We start from the raw sequence: 19,585 nt of genomic DNA, 5'->3' as shown, positions 1-19,585 counted from the left end.
TTGTGATATCTAATTGTGGTTTTATTTTGCATTTCCCTAATGCCTGATAATGAACATCTTCCATATGCTTATTTGCCATCTGTATATCTTCTTTGTTGAAGTATCTATTCAAAAATTGGGTTGTTTGTTTTCTTATTATTGAGTTTCGAGAGTTCTTTATATTTTCTGGATAAAAGTCCTTTGTAACATCTGTGCTTTGCAAATATTCTCTTCTGTGGCTTGTCTTTTTATTCCTTTAACAGTATCTTTCAAATAGCAGAAATCCTTAATTTTGATGAAATCCAATTTTTCAAGTTTTTCTTTTAAGATATTGTAGCTAAGAAATCTTTGCCTGATCCAAGGTCACGAAGATTTTCTCCTATGTTTTCTTCTAGGAATTTCATATTTTTAGGCTCATGTTTAGGCCTAGGGCCCACTGTGAGTTAATTTTGTATATGGTGTGAGGTATTTTATTTTCTATATGGATATCAATTTGTTTCAGGATCATTTGTTGAAAAGACTATCTTTTTTCCACTAGACTGAACTTTGCTTCTTTGTTGAAAATCAATAGACTATACATGTGTGGATCTGTTTATAGACTTTCTATTCTCTTCCCTTGGTCTGTTGGTCTATTTTGATGACAAAAGGACACTGTCTTGATTGCTGTAGCTTTCTAATAATTTTTTTAAAAATTTTATTGGGGAATATTTGGGAATAGTGTGTTTTTCCAGGACCCATCAGCTCCAAGTCAAGTTGTTGTTTTCAATCTGGTTGTGGAGGGCACAGCTCACTGGTCCACGTGGGAACCGGCGACCTTGGTGTTACGAGCACTGCGCTCTAACCAACTGAGGCAACCAGCCACCCCGGATTTCTAAAATCTTGAAGTTACGTAGTGTAAATCCTCCGAATTGGTTTTTTCCCCATTTTTCTTTCTTTTTTTCTTTTAATGAATGAGGCAATTTATTAACCTAGCATTTGTCCTAATGTTTCTTGTTGGCAGTCGTCACCTGTCCGGTGATTCTGTCCAGATCTTTCTGTCCCCGAGGTGTTGTGACCCCTATGTTGGTCCTTGTCCACCAATTTCAGCTCCTCTAGGGCTTGGAGGACTGGTGGGCCACACTCTCAGAGCCTTCGCTGAAGTGGCTGGAAGTGATGTTCTTTCTCTGATGTCCCCCATACATCATGGTCGTGGAGCCAAACTAGTGCAGCCTGGGAGGTAGAGGTGCTGTGCTGTGGAAGCAGCTCAGATGTGGAGCCAGTTCTTATCATAGGGAGCAAGCTGCTTGTGCTTGGCCAGCTTGACCGTGTCCACACATTCAGGGACTTTCAGCTTCCCGGACTTTTTGAGGACGGCTGCCAGAGCTCTGAGGAACGCCTGTGGTTCAAGCATGTTACAGTAACTCCCTCCTGCTGCCAGCCAGGGCAGAGGGCCCTCCGATCCGCACCCCCCCCTTCTTTTTCATAGTTTTTTTTACCTATTCTAAATCCATTGCATTTCTATAAGAATTTTAGAATAAGCTTTTCAATTTCTACCAGAAAAAGAAAAAGCTGCTGGGAATTTGCGATTGTGCTGAATTCATAGATCAATTTGGGGGGGAATTGACGTCTTAACAGTATTGAGTCTTCTGACCCATGAGCATGGTCTATCTCCTCGTTTATTGTCTTTTTAAATTTCTCTAAGCAATGTTTTGTAGTTTCCAAGGTGCAGGTCTTATATATCCTTTGTCAGACTTATCTCATATTTTTTGATGCTACTGTACATGGTATTAGTTTTTAAAATTTCAATTTCTAGTTGTTCATTGCTAACCTATAGACATATAATTGACTTTGTATATTGATCTTATATCTTACAATCTTGCTAAACTCACTAGAGTTTAGAACTAAATAGGTTCTAGCTATTGCTCTGTAGATTTCATCACATTTTCTACATAGAAATCAATGACGTCTGCATATAAAGACAGTTTTACGACTACTTTTCAATTCTCGATGCTCTGTCCCCCTGCCTTGGTGCACTGGTGAGAACCTCCAGTACAATGTTGAGGAGGGATGATGAGAGTGACATCCTTGCTTTGTTCCAAAGTTTGTCCACTTTCCTCTCGATCCTTATCTTGGACTCCACTTTGGGAGAGTAGGGTCTTATTTCTGTTTCCTGTTGCCTCCCAACGCCTATAAGAGGGTCCTGCTCTGAGAATGTGCTCGAAGAATGCTTGTTAAATGTTGAATGAATGTCAGACATTGTGCCAAGTGGCTTATGTCTGTGCACTCTCTCACTAATCCTCCCAGCCCCATTTTACAGATGAAGAAAAGTGAGGAATAAAGAAACTAAGTGCTTAGGGAGGAACAAGGCAGAGTGATTAGGGGCGAGAAGGGACCTGGATCTTAGTCTTGTTTCTGCCATTCATTAGCTTTGTGTCGTTGAGCAAGTCACTTAACTTCTCTGAGACTCTGTTTTCTCATCTGAGAATAGCTATTTCTTGGGGTTGCTGTGAGGTCCTGGAGGCCTGGTCCATAGTGGGTAGTGAGAAAGGGGTGAAGTTTGGGGAGACATTTCTTTGGAAGGGAACCTTGGCTTTTATCTGGGAGGTGGTGAGAGATGGAGGGGATGGGTGCTGGGGACAGACAGACCTGAATTCTTATCCAGCTTACAAGCTGGGGGTCCTTAGGGAAGGGACTTACACTTCTCTTTACTTCTTTACTTTCCTCATCACTTTCCACATCAATTAAAAGGGAAAGCATACCTACCTCTGGGCTTGTTGCAAGGATTAAGTGAGGTAATGGTTCAAAGTGCTCATAGTAGGTGCTTAATAAACAGTGTCCAGGTGTCTCCTCTACTAACCTTTCCAGGAGAGTCTCTTTATATGCGACCCCACCCCGACTCTGGCCCCTTTAAGCTGGCAAGTCTCCAACACCTCTGCAAGGAATTCATTATTCACATTGGTCTTCACTCCCCTAATCAGGAGAGGTGCCCCTGCCAACAAACTGGAAATGGTCGTGGGAAGATTGGCTGGTGGCTTGAAGCGAGCTCTCACTGACCCCTGCCCTTCCCAGGGTGACTCCTGTCTGCCCACAGTTACATGTTCTTTCTGTCGTGACAGTTAATCTCCATGAGCAGCAGCACCCCAAGTTTTGTAGCTGGGCATTCACCATGAACCACTCCTTTGCCAGTGCTAGCCCATCCCTGTCTGGTCTCTCTTGCTGCCCTCCCTGGCCATTCCTCTAGTGCACCGGGCACACTGGCTGCAGCATACCCCAAGCACATCCCTCGGCTGGGAACACCCTCCTCCATCTTCTCCACCCAGCAAAGTCCTGCTCCTCTTTCAAGGCCCAACTCAAATGTCAGTTGCCTCTCCTGTAAAGCTTTCCCAGACCCCTTTCTCTGCAGAATTGCTCATTCCTCAGGGTTCCATCCCCAGGTTAGTGGGGGGTAGAATGGTGTCCACAGGTCGCAGCTGTTCTGCTCCTGCTTCTCTGGGAAGAGGACAGACACTGCTGGTCTCCTGCCCTGCCCAGGCTGCTGGACACTTGCCCAGTGTCCTCCAGGGTTCACTGTACCTGTGCCCAGCCCCCATGTGGGCTATGAGTCCCAGAGGTAGCAGGTGTGCTCCTCACCCGGCAGGAAAACTCTGGCTCCACCCACCTTGGCTGTATGGAAAGCTATAGTACAGATGGGGATGTCGAAAATATCCGTGACATATTCCAAACTGGCCTACTTTCCTATCACGAGAGAGTCTGAGACTGAGACAGGCGAGGACAAGTGAGACGGGAGTTTGGGACCTGTTCCCACCTCCAACTTCCTCTTTCAGCTCAGTTGTTAGACAGGAGAGGGACTTGCAGCCTCTCCCAGCAGTCTCCACCCTGATCTGGGGCTGTGTTGTTGGGGTGTTGGTGGGGAGGGTAGCATGGAGGAGTGGGGTACAGAAGGCCAGAGGAAGTTGGTGGAGGGACAAAGGACAGAGGCCTGAGTTCTATTTTGGGAAGCTTCCAGCCCCAGGAGGCAGGGCATTGGAGGCAGGGCATTGGGGAAAACTTGGGGGCTGAAGGCTTGGGTTCAAGTCCTGATTCAGCTGTGAAGGCTTGGCCAAGTTTCTTAACTTCTCTGGGTCTCAGTTTTCTCATCCACAAAATGGGCCGCTCATAATCCTTGCTTGCCCTCCTCTAAGGCTTGATTATGAGATTGCTTTGAAGACAACCAAGTTCTGGACCCTGCCTTATTAATCCGTTTCTCAGCCTTTCACCTCGGCTAGGCGGTGCTCTCCCAGGGCGTCTTACGTGGTCGCCTGCTCCAGCTCTCTGCTCCCAGCAGGCCTGGCAGGGCCTCCACCCTTAATCTTGGTTTAATGATCTCTCCGTCGGGAGTCACCCACAGTCCTCCCCTGGTGCCAGGCTGTCATCAACCCTCCTACACTTGCAGGAAGTTCACACTTGGAGCTAACTTCAGTCTCTTTTGCTGCTACGGAGTCCTTGGGTATTCTCCGGCTTGTCTCCTCCTTCACACACGAGGTGATTATTATTTCAGTTTCTTCCTTTTCAGGCTAGACACCCTCCTCTTCCCTGTTTTCCAAGGTGGGCGGGGTCCTTGGGGCATTTTTCTTACTGCAGCTGGGCTTCTTCCTGCTATCAGTTCCCTGGCTCAATTTTTGATTCTTCCAGGGGGGAGATGGGCAGTCTGTGCCTCGGTTTCCCCAGCTGGCACACCACAAGAGAAATAGATGGCCAAATTGGTTGCTATGGATTCACTAATCAGGGCAACAACAGAAATAATGGTTCATATTTAAAACATTTATTGTGCACACCCTTTATCCAGCTATTCCACTCCCAGGAATTTATTCTATAGATATGCTCAATTTGTGTGAAATGAAGTAACTACCAGGCTATCTCTTGTCCTGGACAAAGCCTAAATATCTTTCTATGTACTGTGGCAGAACAATCTCCAGTTTATATTGTCGAGTGTGTATACACTGCTGGGTAAGAGAACATAAAGAAAGTGCTTGTGAACACAGGGCCAAGCCCTGAAAGACCAAAGACCCTGGGAATGGTATTTCCTTCCAGAGCTGGAGCTGGGTGGCTGGGACAGAGGCAGTGATGGGGAAACTGACTTTCCACACTTTGAGTAGTCTTAGGGGTCCTTGGATGGGCTGCAGAGGTCAGGGAGGCCCACATATTCCTTGTGGATGGATGGGTGTGTATATTCATTTGTCTAGGACGAGGGTGCAAAGCTTTTGTCAGGACCTCAAAAGGTTCAGGGTCCCAAGAGGACACATCCCCGGCTGTAGGGAGTGGTCATTGAAGGTATTTGAGAGGAAAGATCTAGTGGGGCCTCAGAGCAATGGGGAATATGCCTGATTCTTCTTGGGACCCCTCCCCACTCTAAATGAACCCAGAGCATCCAGCCCAGGGCCTAGCACAGAGAGAGGGGATTGGGGGGCGTAAGAGATTCCAGAGAGCAGGGACTTCACTTAGGGGGTTATTAAAATAATCTGTGGGAAGGAAAACCAGAGAGCTTTGTAAAGCTATATTTGGAGCGAGATCAGGGAGTGGTGGGTCTGCCGCTGGGACAAATGGCAAGATGTTAGCTGAAGATGAAGAGCCAAGCTCCTGGGCAGCAGAGCATACATCTGTTGTCTGCTTGGGAAGCAGGCACCTGAAAGGGACCCTCCCTTGGGATGGGAGTCAGGCAGGGGAGAAGGCTGCTGGGATGTAGTCTGGGTCCAGGACACAGCTTTCTGGGGTCCTGTGAGCATCTTTCCAGCCTTCAGAACAGATGCCTGGTGCCCCAGAGTGTTGGAAAAGGCCATGACTCATGTGAGTTCACGTGGGCACCAGCTCCCCTTTCCAAAGAAGGTAGATTCTGAAATCTGTGCTCGATTTGATGAACTCTCTGGAAAACACTTTCATTATTGCTTTATTATTATTATTATTGGGGAATATTGGGGAGCAGTGTGTTTCTCCAGGGCTCATCAGCTCCAAGCCGTTGTCCTTCAATCTAGTTGTGGAGGGCGCAGCTCAGCTCCAAGTCCAGTCGCTATTTTCAATCTTTAGTTGCAGGGGGTGCAGCCCACCATCTCATGCGGGAATTGAACCAGCAACCTTGTGGTTGAGAGCTCGCGCTGTAACCAACTGAGCCATCTGGCTGCCTCTCGTTATTGCTTTTTAAAATTGAGGGGAAAGTCACATAACATAGAATTAAAGTGAACAACTTGGTGGCACTTAGTGCATTCATCATGTGCAATCACCAAATCTATCTAGTTCCAAAAATTTTCATCACCTCAAAAGGAAACCCCATATGCATTAAACAACTGCTCCCTATTTCCCCTCCCCCAGGCAAATTTTTATGGATTTACCTATTCTGAATATTTCATATAAATGGAATCCTACAATATACGATCCTTGGTGTCTGGCTTCTTTCACTCGTGTAATTTTTTGAGGTTTATCCATGTTGAAGCATGTATTAGTTCTTCATTCCTTTATATGGAAGAATAATATTCTATTGTGTGGCTATATCACAGATTGTTTATCCATTCGTCCACTGAAGGACATCTATTATTGAGTATCATTAGCATTTATTACAATAACAAGCGGGGGCGTGGGGACCACAGGGAATGAAAGGAGGGTCTTTTGAAACTTGCTGCCATTTACTCCTCTTCTGTTGGGTGGGAGGGGCCATGGGAGAGTGAGGAGACTGGCTGTGGTCAGAAGGGTGGAGGTTTACAGCAAACGAGGCTCCGTCCTACTCCTCAGCTCCCCCACCCACACCTGCTTCTGTGCCAGAGGCCCTGGTCACTCTCTTTCCAGGACAGCACCAAACTACAGCCTCCTTGCTGCGTCAGGCCACCCTTGGTAGAGATGGGACAGTCCAAAGGGGGCTCATAAAATGTGCTGGCCCAATAATAGCCCCACTGGCAGAGGGCTTCCTTGAGGATTTAGGATGGGAGGCTTCAAGGTGACAGAGGGAGCAGTTCACGGTGTCCAGCCATAATTTCCACATTGCCCTGTGCCTTCCCCTAGAGGCCCATGTGCCCCTCTCTGCACACCCTAAGCCCCATCTCTCTCTTCCTGCCCAGATGCTTGTCCAGGTGCAACCACCATTGGGGAAGGAGAGGCGAGGCTGAACAGTCTCACTTTTAGACATAACCTCCCTCTGGCAGGCTCCCAGGAGCAGGCAAGGAAGTTGGGTGGAGTGTCTGAGACAGACAAGGTGGGTGGTGCCCGCTGCCCCCTCCCAGCTGAGAACAATGCCAGAGACTTAGGGGCAGGGCCGGGGGAAGTTACCTGTTGCTGAATGACAGTGGGGGTGGGGTGGCACCTGAGGCATCTTAGGTTGAGGCAGCTGGCACATTGGTTGTGCTGGGCACCATGCCAGCTTACAGGAGCAATTCTCATATCTCGGCTGGAAGAATCATACCTGTGTTGCTCTCGCCCTGACTGGCCTTCTCTCTACCCCAGGAGCCTCTGCTTCTGAGATCTGATGGGACTGGGAGGAGGCACCTATCTTCCCTGGGGGGGCGGGGCGGACAGAGGAGCAGCTGGGGTCAATGAGGGGTGAGGATGTCAGGCCATCTGCCCCAGTGGCTCAACTTGGCACCCTGGGATCTTTTCTCCCGTTCAGGAGTGCATCCTTTCTCACCCCTCTGTAGGACACATGGAGGCCGCTGTCCTGGGTTGGGTGGGTGTGGACAAAGTAGTTGAGGGGAGGAGGGAGTCAATGAGCTCGCAGCTACGCAGATGGTCAGGCCTGTGAAGGATTGTCTTTACAAAGTAAGCTACACAAATAAAATAATATTACCTGAATCTGACTTAAACTCACTATGGAGGGGGCCCGCGTGGCTCAGGAGATCACCTTAGAGTGAGGAAAGACAGATGCATTTTCCTGCTGACACCCTTGGAACTCTTCCCAATCTCTTAGGGCTGATTCATGGAGCCTCTACCCGTCAATCTCTGAGGTAGTAGCTTCTTGGCATTTAATGTAAGGGCAGAAAAATCTCCATGTGACAGGACAAGCATCTTTCCAATAATCATCCAAGGGATAATGCCCAGTTCCTTAACCTTGACATAAGTGTATTCTTAACCCTCAGCCACATTCTTGAGCCCACTCTCTCCCATCCATCCTATGGTCATGAGGTATGTGCCAGAGGTTAGTCCCTGCTTCTGGCAGCCTACAGGGTTAGGAGATGGTGGTGACAATAGAAAAGAGGCTGGAAACTTTGGAGTCAGGCAGATCTGGGTTTGAATTTCAGCTTTGCTTCTCTTAGATTGGGCAAGTGGCTGTACCTTTCTGAGCCTCAGCTCCATTTCTGAAATGGAGCTGAAAAGCCACACTTCTGCAAGGTTGTTGATAGGGTTAAATTAGAGAATATGGGTAAAGCACCTGCTGATTCCTTTCCTCTAAGGTGGGCATAAAGTAGGGAAGGGAAGAGACCTTGTCTCATGGGGGACTCCTGAGGAGAATGTGTAGTTGAGTGGGGGCATTAATGGAGGAACAGCAGTTTGAGTCCCCCAACCTCTGGGCTCTGAGAGACTTGGAAGGTGGTGTCCATGCAGCTGAGGAGAAGCTACCTCTCCCCTCGCCAACTCCTCCCTTACAAGGGCCTGCTGCCTCCCATGCCCATCCTGGGCAGGCAGCCAGGCAGGGAGCTGGACGAGTGCCCATTGTGCACTCAGAGGCCAAAAGATGGGTACCATCCAGTTGGCAGAGGGAGAGGCAGCTGGCCCAGGAGGAGAGAAGTCAGGGTGACGACTGCTGGGGTCGTGTGCCCAGGCGGTGTGTCCAAGACATGGCTCTTGGCTGCCCTCCTGAGCTGTCCAGTTGGAGCTGGGAAGGGCCCCCTCCTCCTCCTGCTCTGGCCCTGCCATCTAAGTTACTGCAACTGGAGAGTCATCTCTAAGGGGCATCAGGGGCTTGGCCCTAGCCAGGCATGTGGAAGGCTCAGGGGCAGGCCTGGGGGTGGGCAGGAAAGTGGGAGAGCCTAGATTAAGGTTGCAACTGGGTAGACCAGGAAGTGGGGAAACCGGTTTGTCATATGGGCTTCTTGGGGTGGGGTCTCTTCTCCTGCCTCTCTGCCTGCCTGCCACGCTGCCTGGTGGCTATAGGGAAGAGATGTACTGTGCTCCTTCTTTGCTCATCTAAGCAGGCTGTGGGGATGCCAGGAGTAAATAAATGGGGCGGAGTACTCAGCCCACTTTCCCCTCCCCAAGTGAAGCTTGGAAAAGAAGAAACAGGACAGAGAACCCGAGGGAGAGGGGAAGCAAACAACCAGGACAGGAGCAACGGTCAGTGCTGGTCCCAGCTGGAGAAGTCTGTGGAGCCCACAGGTAGGCCAAGGTGGGACAGGGAGGGGGTGGAAGTAAAGCAGGGGTAGAGCAGAGCTGGCCTCTGCCGGCTAAGGTGGAGGTGGCGATGGCGTCGCCAGGTGAGGTGTGAGAATGGGCAGGAGCGCCCTCCTTTGGGGTCCCTACTTGACAGATGATCCTAGACAACCCCCACTACCAGCAAGGGCCCCCGCAGTTCCAGCAGACCCCTGCAGGAGGGGCCGCAACCCAAACTGGGGGCAAGGAGACAGCCCAGCAGGGGGCGCCGGGGGACTGGGTCCCCGCGTAAGAGCGCTGTTTAAGGAGGGGTTCAGGAGAGCGTCCAGGCAGAGGCAGAGGAGGGTCCAACTCTGCCTACATAGGCAGCTGTGACTTTCGGAGGTCACCTTGGCCAAAGAGTGGCCCCCAGCCCCGCCGCCCGGCTTTGCCTCCCTGCCCAGTCCCTCCCCGAACGCTTCTCCATCCCAAGGCGCGCGGGGGCTTGGAGACAGAAAAGTCTTCCACCCTCGAGGTGCACCCCCTCCCTCGAGGCGGTAACAGGCCTTAGGTATTTGTCCCTATCATAGAGCGAGGATGGCTTGGGGTGGGAGAAGCAGGTGGAGCGGGGAGGGGAGCGTGAGCGCGCCCCGCACCCGGGCCAGGCCGCGCGCCGCGGGATTCCGCGGTGCTGCTTGAGGGCGCCAGGCGCGGTACCCCCTCCTCTCCTCGCTCCCCGCCACCCCCGGCGGCCCTTTGTACGTTCCGGCCACACGCGCGTGCCCGAGCCGCGCGCGCTCCCGACAGCAGTGACACACCCGCGCCGGCCCGCGCGCGCGCTCACACACACACACACACACACACACGCTCTCGCACACTCGGTGACACGCCCGCGCGCGCGCGCACTCACACGCCCGGCCGCCGGCGCCCTCCCAGCTGGTCCACCCCGGCGGGGCTCGCGCCCCCGGCCCGCCCGCCTGGCACAGCGCCCCTGGGCTGGGGCACAGCGAGAAGCCCGCGAGGCGGCGAGAGGGCGAGCGCCAGGCAGGCCGGCCCGGGGCCCCCGCCCCCCGCGCCCCGCCCGATGGGGAACGCTCCGTCCCAAGGCATGTCCCTGTCTCTCTCCTCCCTAATGTGCCTCCATGCTTAAGTGGAAGGTATTTCTGTTTTCTTTGTGTGTTTTCCCCTCGGCCGGGGGCGGGGGCGGCAGTCGGGTCTGGGAGGCGGCGGCCGGCGGGGCTAGGGATGCTCCGGGCGCAGGTGTGTGGGGGGTAGGGGACCGCGGCGCGCTGGGCTTGGGAGAAGGACCCTAGAGAGGGTCAGGAATTTGCAAGGCTGGAGACCGGGTGGGGAGGGCCTCGCCATGCAGGGGGAGGGGGCCTGAGGGGTTAAAATTGAAAGGGGTAAGTGTGGAGGGGGAGGGGTGGGGAGAAGAGGAAGGGGGATGGATGGTGAGGAAAGTGGGGGAGGGGTGTGGACTATCCGAGGTGCAGGAAGAGGAGGATGAAGGGGGAGTCGAAGGGGATGGAGAAGCGGGGGGAATATCAAAGGTCTCTCTCTCTCTCCCCCAGGTCTCAGAATGGGGTGTAGGCACTTGAGTGGTGGTGGTAGGCGCTTTGAGCCGGCCCCCCAGGGAAGGAAGGGGATGAGTGCATTCTGGGGTTGGCTGCGTTGCCAGGATACAAGCCTGTATTCCCCACTACCACCACCACCCCCCTCACCTCGAGGCCCTAGCCCTAGAGACCTCGGAGCCTAGGCAGCAGTTGCAGAAACTGGGGACACGCTCCCCGCTCGGCTGGCGGGTAGGGAGGGGCCATGAGAGGGAGGGGTTGGGGGAGGGGCTATTTGATCTTAAGCCCTCCCCCTGCAGAAGGCAGGGGAGGGCGCCCCCAGCTGGGCTGAGTTTCAACAGTGAGTGAGGAGTTAGGGACCGCTGGAAGCTGAGGGGTAGAGGGCGGGGCTGGGGAAGGGACGCGCCATGGCTCCCCCTACCCTCCCACGCACCCCCCTGCTACGTCAGAAGCTCCCGGACCAGCTCCGAGTCCTGTCGGTGGGGGCAGCAGGATGCTGGTAGAAGCGGAGGGGGCCGGCCGGGTGCCTCCGCAGCTCGGCTGGCAGGGCCCAGCGCGGTGTGTGCGGCTGCTAGTGCGTGCGCCCCCGCCCCACCCCTCCCCATGCATCCCTGGCAGTGCCTCCGGCGCTTTGCCCTGGCCTGGTGGGAGAGGACAGCCGAGGGCAGCGCCCGATCTTCTAGGGAGGAAACTGGACCGAGAGATCCCGGGGGCCGAAGGGAGCCAGGTGAGCGGGAAGAGATTGTGCAAGGAGGGGATACCGGACTGTCTTTCCCTCTCCCCAAATACCATGAAATCAGGAGGTCCTGCAGCCCCCAACTTTAAGGGAAGTGGGTTCCCAGAGCTGAGGGTTCCTAGCTGAAGCCTTTAGAAGATGTTTGAGCTACTGTTGTTTTGGGAAACAGATGCGGGCTGGCAATTGGGGATAGCTGACCAGACTTTCAGGCTTGTGGGTCTGAATGCTACTTGGTTTGGGGTTTGAGCACTTGGGGCGGGGGCACTCTCCATATCTTGGTCTGGGTGACCTTGAGCCAGATGCTTTGCTAACTCTGTGCCTCAGTTTCCCTCATTCCCTTTCATATCCCTCTTGCTGGTCTTAAAGAATTGATGATGCATTTGATGGAAATTGTGACTGAAAACGTGGGGCTCTGTCATCATTGGTGGCAGCTGTGCTGGTGGTGGTTTCTGGCAAGGCTGTGCCTGTGTATGTGTGTAGGGGGGCAGTTATGGTTTATGTGTGAGGGTTTTGCTGTTTGGGGTTGGTGTTGGGGCCACTGTGGGCAAATGTCAGGGCCCAGCATTCACATGGGAAGGAAGGCTCCAGGCGCAGCTGAGAGTTGTTGGGGCAGAGACTTAGCTGGTGGCTTGGTGTAGAAGCAAGGGATGGGGGAGAGGGCTCCGGGAATAAGGGGAGGAGGTTCCAAGAATAAGATCCCCCCACCCAGACTGCCTGGCACCCAGGCACCACTGGCAGCAAGTGTAAAGGCTTTGCCCTGGCTTCCTGCCACCCCTCCTTGGGGACAAGAGGGTCTTTGTCCAGTGCCCCCCAACCCTGCTTCATCCGCCTTAGCATGATGGCCAGTTCTCTGTAATGACCCACAAGGCTGGAATGGAGACTCATGTCCCCCCCATGTGTTCTGGGGATCTGGAAGAAGAAACTGTGGTCCTCAGGCAGTGCTGAGTGGGGGCGGGGCTCTCCTAGGGGAAGGGTCCCTGGGAATGAGGCCTGCCACCATCCCAGGCTTTCCGCTTGCCTCCTTGCCTAATGTGGGGCTTCTGGGGTCTTCATGGCCTGATTCCTGCTGGGCTCCAGGTTTCTTAAAGATGTACAGGGAACAGGGCTGAGTGCTGGGATGCAGAGCCTCAGATGTGCTCTCTCTCTGGCCAGGAACCCACCCTGGAAAAAGGGTTTAATTAGAACCATCGATTCCTTCTTTGGCTTCGGGCATTGATCTCAATGGTGTGGTCAGAGCTGGCAGGCGGGGGTGGCATGGCTGCCATCTGCCCAGTGCCAACCTTGACTTTCTCTGACAAAACCCAAGCTTAGGAGGGAGTGTGATGGGCTTTTGGAAGTACCAGGTCTGTTTTAGCCCCACCCCCACCCCACATTAGGTCTTGGGGAAAAAAGGCAGATGGGGCTGAGGATTTGAACAGAAACAGAGGGAGCTGTTTGGGGTTTGAGGATCACCCTGAGTAGTAGGCCAGCGGCTCGAGAATGGAAGGACAGCTGTTGTTTGGAGGGGTCCTGTGAAGGGGAGTCAGGAGGCAATTGAGGGGCCTGTGGGTGTGGGGCACGCAGAGAGTTCAGGCGAAGGATCTAGGACTTGCCATAAAAGCTTCTCTTTCGAGGAATCCCAAGCACTTATCTCCTCCAAGCCCTGGCAAAGAGATCCGATTTCTTCCTTCGTTTGTGTCCTCAAGGCCCAGAGAGGAACAGAGACCGCCTCTGAGGCCCAGTGGGCCTGGGTCTGGCCTTTGAGTCTGGCTGCCTTGCCAAGTGGCCCCTGCCTAGGCACGGGGGCTGAGGGTGAGGCTCCTGGCAGCCTCAGATCTGGTCTCTGGGGTTGATGGGAGTCGGGGGACAGATTGTGTCCCCCAAGCCCCGGCTGCCTTCTCTGGGTGGGCCAGTGCAGGTGCGGACTTCAATGAGCCACTCAGATGCTCTTTGAAGATCCTTGTTGGCTTCCCAGGGCCCATTGGAGCAAAGATAATAAAAATCTGGCCGTCAGCGGGTTTGAGGGCTGCACTCCCTTCCCCTTCTTTCATTCCCAGCTCTGAAAAGCAGAGATGAAGGCTTTGGATTTGGCTGGGAAGCAGCGCTTGCCTGCCCCGAGGGAGGGAGGCAGACACAGGAGGGAGGACTGATTTCCTGGCAGCGGGAAGAGTTGCTGGGGAGGTGGCAGAGGGGCAGGGGTATGGTCCCCAACTCCTGCCAGACAGCCTCAGGCCTCAGGGCCTATGCCCCACATCCAGGCTCCAGCTTTGTCCCTCAGTTCCGGAGGCTGGGAACCCTCCCCTCTCTGTTCCGCGGCTCCCACAGTCCCCTTTGTGCCCCTCAGTCTCCCTCACTTCCTTCCCCAAGACCTCCCCTCTCCCTGCTCCTGTTTCTCCTGCTCTGCCTTCATGCTCTCTCTCCCTCCTAGTCTCCCCTTCTGCTTCTCAGTTTCCCTTTTCCTCTCTTTGTCTGCCCCCTCCCATCTGTCTGTCTTCCCTTCCCCAGCCTCGGTCCTGCTTTCTAGGACTGCCTGGAAGGTTGAGAAGCCAAGCTGGGGGTGGGAGGACAGCTGCAGCCATGGAAGGGATGGGCCTGGGTTGATTATTAAGGTCTGTCAGGTGCCATCGTCATCAGAGTCCAGGCAGAAGGGGGCAGCTGAGCACTTCAGGATGTGTGTATAGTAAAGGCGCCATTCCCCTCCTCGCACCACAGCGGGCACCTTGCCCTGACATTGGGCTTCAGACACTCCAGTTCTGCTGCCTTCTGCTGTTGCTTGACTGCTGGAAACCAATGCCTCCAGCCTCTGATCCCTCCATCCATCTGGTCACCCGCTGTCCCAGGCATCACCACTGTCCTTACCCACTGTTCCGCTCACACCCACCGTCTCCAGCCTCAGAGGTAGGAAGGGGGAGTCTGATAGGCCTTCCTGGAGCCTCTTCTAGGCCCTGTGCCCCCTTTGCCATCTTGTAAACCCCCTATATGAAAGACAAGACTGTTTGGAAACAGCACTGGACTGAACGAGATCTTGTTAGCATCCTTCCTCAGTGCCCAAATGTCCGAGTGACCTTGAGCATGTCCCTTCCTGGTAGAGCCTCTTTCCTCACCTGGGAAAGGAGGGGGAGTGGGCTGGATCATCTCTCCAAGGTCTCTTCTGACATTCCACCCGTGTTGTGTCTCTCTTCTGGATGATTTGCATATGCTTTGCATATATTAGTGATGCCTGCTTGAAGGGGGAAGGTGCCACCCACAGGGACCAGAGTCCCACCCACCATTCCAACTCCGGTTGCCCATTGGCCCATGCTCTCTCTGCTTGACTCTCCCTAGGGGTGGAAGCTGAGGCCTGAGCAGTGCTTGGGGAGGTGGGTCTGGCCCCCGCGTTTCAGCCATGCTGGAGGCAGGATGGGTGAAAAGCCCTAGCGGAGGAGACCCCTGCCCTCATCCCTCTTACTCCAAAAGGTCCAAACAGGGAAGCCAAGTGGTGTGTGAATTCACTAAAGTTGCCTGTGGCTACCATAGGGTGTGTGAAACCCCATGAGGCTGGCAGAGGGGGTTGGAGGTCTCCCTCCTGCACCAGGAGGCCTGAGCACCCTCTGGATGCCAGGAGCCAGACTGGGTATGAGATTCTGCTCTGGCTCCCACCCACAGCTCTACTGTCTTGTGCTCCCGCGCTCTCCTGCTCCGGCTGCTGGGCTCTGGGTATGTGTGAGTTGGAACTCGGACCTGAGAGATGGCCACTGAGAGAGAACTAGATCTTTGCATCTCTCGGCCCTGCTTAGTCTCCGCACTAAATGTGAGGCCCCATGCGCCCTGCCCCCTGCAAGGGTCATGGAGGGTCAGGGGGGGGAAATGAGCTGTCCTTGGTTCCGCCTGATTTCACAGGGACTGCTCCCAGGGCCTGCCCCCCTGCCACCTGATATGTTCTCTATCTACATCTGGCACAGGCCAATCCCAGCCCCCAGTCCTGTCTCGGTTCCCTTCACCACTATAATGCCCATCACATGGGGCAAGACTGGGTAAAGGCTGGCGCCTGGAGAAGATAATGTGGAGCCATTGAATAATAGTGAGAATTTCTGAAGACAGGAACAAAAATGCCCTCCACCGCCACGGAGGACTGGGCCCAAGGAAATGCAGCAAGAGGGATCAAGGTTAGATTTAGTTGTAGGGAGGTACTGTCCCAGGGGGCAGATTAGTTTCTGAAATTGTGAAAATTAAATGAAATAATAGATAAAAATGTCCAGTACAGTGCCTGACATATAATAAATACTCAATAAATGGTATGGGGTAGAAATAGGTATCTCTGAACCCAGAGAAGACCCTCCCTTTACTCTGAGATTTAGGATTTTACAGGGGATGAGGAGTTGGAGAGACTGTTCCCAGAGGAATGGTTTCCCCCACACTCAGGCTGCCACTCTCTCACTGCACCCCTCATGCCCCACGCATGGACCGGGCTCAGGGCCCAGCCACATAGGGACACCTTGCCCTCATCCTCTCTGCTGTTTCTGGGCAAACAGAAGGGTTTGGAGGCCAGGAAACCTGTTTTTCTCCGTTTCCCCCTATCTTTGCACAGGACAGCTTGAGAGGAAACAGGCCCACGCTGCAGTCAGAGGAAAGGAGGTTAGACAGGAAGGAAAACCTCCTGGTGGTGGTGGCACATGGAGGGTGGCCACTCCAGGGTGGGGAGCTCTGGGGGTGTTTTTGCATCTTTTACCTCAATGATAGGTGTATATGGACGTGTGTAGGCTAGTGTTGTACCTAGAAGCAGGGGATTGGTTGGCATGACCTTTGAGATGACCTTTGGGCCATCCTGAGGAGCTTGGTAGATCCAGTTCAACCTCAGTGGCTGTTGTGGTTGGCAGGATGTAGGGGCCACAGCGGAGAGGAGTTTAGATCTGCAGGGGAAGAGGAGGGGATGGGGAAGTCACTCTGATCCCCCAGAGCAGAGAGGTGAAGGACAGGGTGAAGTGAAAGTATTAGACTGGTGTCAGGTTGCCTGCCTACCCTACTGCTGTGTGACCTGGGGCAAGATCATTGCCCCCTCTGGTCTTCAATGTCCTTGGTGTGAGAAGAAAGTGTGGAACTAGAGAATCTCTAAGGCCCCCTCTAGCTGTCAGAGGTTCACCCACCTCCTGTCTCCTGAGATAATACATGCCTGTCCACATGGAGGGTGGGAAGAATATTTCCCAGCTCCAGCTAAATCAGGAAAAATGGAGATTTGGCCAAAGAGAATACTGGCACACACACCTATTACAAACAGTCCCTTCTAGTCCCAAGGCACACCTTGCCTAAATCTCTCCTTAGCCCAGGGGATGGATGAGGGAGTGGCTATAGGATTCAGCTGTCTCTGAATCATAAACTCAGTGTTTTCCTACCACCCCAGCAGAACTCGCTGTGTCACACTCCATTCCAGCCGTGGACTAGGATCCAATACGTGTTTTCTTTCAATGAGGCACCTCCAGCTGGAGGCTCATCTCCCAGACAACCTCTTCCCGTTCCAGGTAGCCTCAGCCACAGGCCCAGTTGCCTACGTGCCCCGGTGTGGAGCAACATAAGACTGGGAAGGAGTTGGGTTTTCATATGCCTGCTTTCCTCACCTCTGCAAACATCCTTATGCTAGGACACTGGCTTCTTTTCCACCCCAGCCACAGAACGTGCTAGAGACCCCAACCCAGAGCCCACAGGGGGACCCCCAGACCCAGAGACCCCACAGAGAAGCCCTAGACCCCAGAGTTCCCCACAGAGGCTCTAGCCAGAGAGGTTTATGCAGAGCGTAGGAGGTGGAGGGAGTGTGTGTCCTGCTGTTCACCCCACCCCCAGGGCATGCGATAATTGCAGACACCGCAGGCCTCTGTAGCATCACCCCAGGCATCGCATCTGCCTCATTGGGGAAGAATTACGAATCCCAGCTCATTGGGAAGGCATTCGAAGGCTCTTTGAAGCCCCTGCAGATACAACTGAACCTCTCTGCCTGTTCCCCTGGGCTATCCCCTACCAACGCTGTCCCCACCCAGTGGCCAGGCTGGCCTAACGAATTCCCTTTCTTGTCCCAGCCTCCTAAGGTGAAAGTTAGGGCTCTGAGGGAAAATGAGGGCTCTTAGGACTTGCTCCAGCCCCCTGACTTTTTAGGTTCCCCCTAGCCTGCTCAGGGGATTTCTGGTTGTTAAAACAAGAAGGGGCCTTTGAAGGCTTCCTGAAGCCTCTTCCAAGATGGAGGTGGGAGAGCAGGAAGGAGGCTCCTGGAGAGCCAGAAGTCATTTCAAGATGAAGCTCAGGAAATCCTGGACCCACTTCTCCTGAACCCAATAGTTCACCCCTCCCCCTTGGTCCCTGGTCCATCAGCAACCCAGGGTTGCAATCATCTGACTCCCACCCCTAGGATGAGACGTAAAGAGACTGAAGCGAGGCCTTCTCTTCCACTTATTGTTGTTAAGAAATAGTTTATACTGGAGCCTGGGATGGAAAGAGGTTACACTTCAGGCAGAACTTCCCATGGGGCACTGAATGGGAGATCGCCAAGACGGGGAGGATGGATGGGAGGCAGTTTAGCTCCGGGGTCAAGAGCTCAGGTTCTGGAGTCAGACAGATCTGGGCTGGCAGCCCGGCCCTGACACTCATGTGCTGTGTGGTTATGGAGTCTCCTCATCTGTGAATAGGGGCTGATAATAGCAGGGTCCTCACAGGGTGGGTATCAGGATTAAATGAAGTAATTCAGGCCGAGTTCCTCGCCCATGGTAAACCTTCAATAAGTAGTCGTTTCTTTGTCTTCATCTCTCCTCTCTATCCAATTGAACGATCGAATGGGAGATGTTCTTCCTGGAGGAAGGGGCTTACATGAGAAAACCCAGATCCTCACCTCAGCCTATCTGGGGCTGGGCCCTTGGAGCTGCCACTTAAGGCTGCTAGTACGAAGGAAGCTGCTCTCCTGCATCTTCACTCCCCCCACCCTGGGGCCCCCTGTCCATCTGCCCTTCCACACCCCACCCCCAAGCCCCATCGCCTCATCCAGGAAGTCCTCTGTGGCTAGACATGTTAGTGAACATTCTTGATTTCTTCCCCTCGTCAACGTCCCAACATCTGGATACAACAGTTGTTTCTCCCTGGGATGCCTGCGTCTTGAGTAATCGGTGGGAAAATTGGAGCCATGAGATTGGCAGGGGGCTCTGTGAACATTTGCAGCCAGACATGATGTGGGTAGGGATGGGTCTGAGCCAGCCGAGTTTAGGGATGCCCCCAAGAGGGTGCCTGGGCCACAGTGTCTCCAGGCAGGAAGGGTCTTAATGCTGCATTGCTACAGGCTGAAAGGCAAAAGTCAGGTACAGTAGTCCCACCTTATCCGAGAGGGATATGTTCCAAGACTCCCAGTGGATGCCTGAAACTGTGGTTAGTGCCAAACCCTACATATACTATGCTTTTTCTATGCATCCATACCTATGATAAGGTTTAATTTATAAATTAGGCACAGTAAGGGATTAACAGAATAACTAATAATAAAATAGAGCAATTATAATAATAAACTGTAAGAAAAGTTATGTAAATGGCTTTGGGACCCTTATTAAATAAAATAAGGGTTACTTGAGCACAAGCACTGTGATACTGGGACAATCAATCTGATCACCCAGGTAGCTACTAAGGGTAGCATAAACAATGTGGATATTCTGGACAAATGGATGATTCCTGTCCTAGGTGGGGCAGAGCAGAAAGGCTTGAGATTTCATTATGCTACTCAGTATGGCACACAATTTAAAACTTATGGATTGTTTATTTCTAGAATTTTCCATGTTTTCGGTTGGTGCAAAAATAATTGTGGTTTAAAAGGTTATAAATAATTGCAAAAATTGCAATTACTTCTGCACCAACCTAATATTCTCAGACTACAGTTGAACATGAGTAACTGAAACTGCGGATAAGGGGTGACGGACTACTCTATTGCAGCACGAGGGAATTCAGTTAGAAGGACTTCCCTGTATGGTGAGAGGGAGGCAGCCATAATTGGACAGCTGAGGGGGGCCCTGCCCTGGCAGTTTGAGGGTTAGTTGGGTGC

The 19,585-nt window shown here is 53.0% G+C and overlaps 1 protein-coding gene and 1 pseudogene across 6 annotated transcripts in view; one reads left to right on the top strand and one right to left on the bottom strand.

The window, feature by feature from the left end:
* Nucleotides 1-959: 959 nt before the first annotated feature.
* Nucleotides 960-8,374, bottom strand: LOC141568981 (small ribosomal subunit protein eS19-like; annotated as a pseudogene).
* A 1,744-nt stretch (nucleotides 8,375-10,118) lies between these two features.
* SRCIN1 (SRC kinase signaling inhibitor 1) overlaps nucleotides 10,119-19,585 on the top strand; it is a 68,862-nt gene continuing 59,395 nt past the window's right edge. The window contains exon 1 of one of the 6 annotated variants that reach the window (XM_074319828.1): nucleotides 10,119-10,418. Coding sequence is in view for 5 of the 6 variants with exons in the window: in XM_074319834.1 (XP_074175935.1) it covers nucleotides 11,436-11,559 (124 nt within the window). In the remaining variant the exon portion in view is untranslated. Of the gene's footprint in view, nucleotides 10,419-11,196; nucleotides 11,560-19,585 lie in introns of those variants that run through there. The other 5 variants (XM_074319834.1, XM_074319829.1, XM_074319833.1 and 2 more) reach the window with 5 other exon arrangements.

Source organism: Rhinolophus sinicus, linkage group LG15 (genome assembly GCF_036562045.2).
Source record: "Rhinolophus sinicus isolate RSC01 linkage group LG15, ASM3656204v1, whole genome shotgun sequence".
Classification (NCBI taxonomy): domain Eukaryota; kingdom Metazoa; phylum Chordata; class Mammalia; order Chiroptera; family Rhinolophidae; genus Rhinolophus; species Rhinolophus sinicus.
Note: the sequence above shows the minus strand (reverse complement) of the source record. Positions and strands in the feature narration are given on the sequence as shown.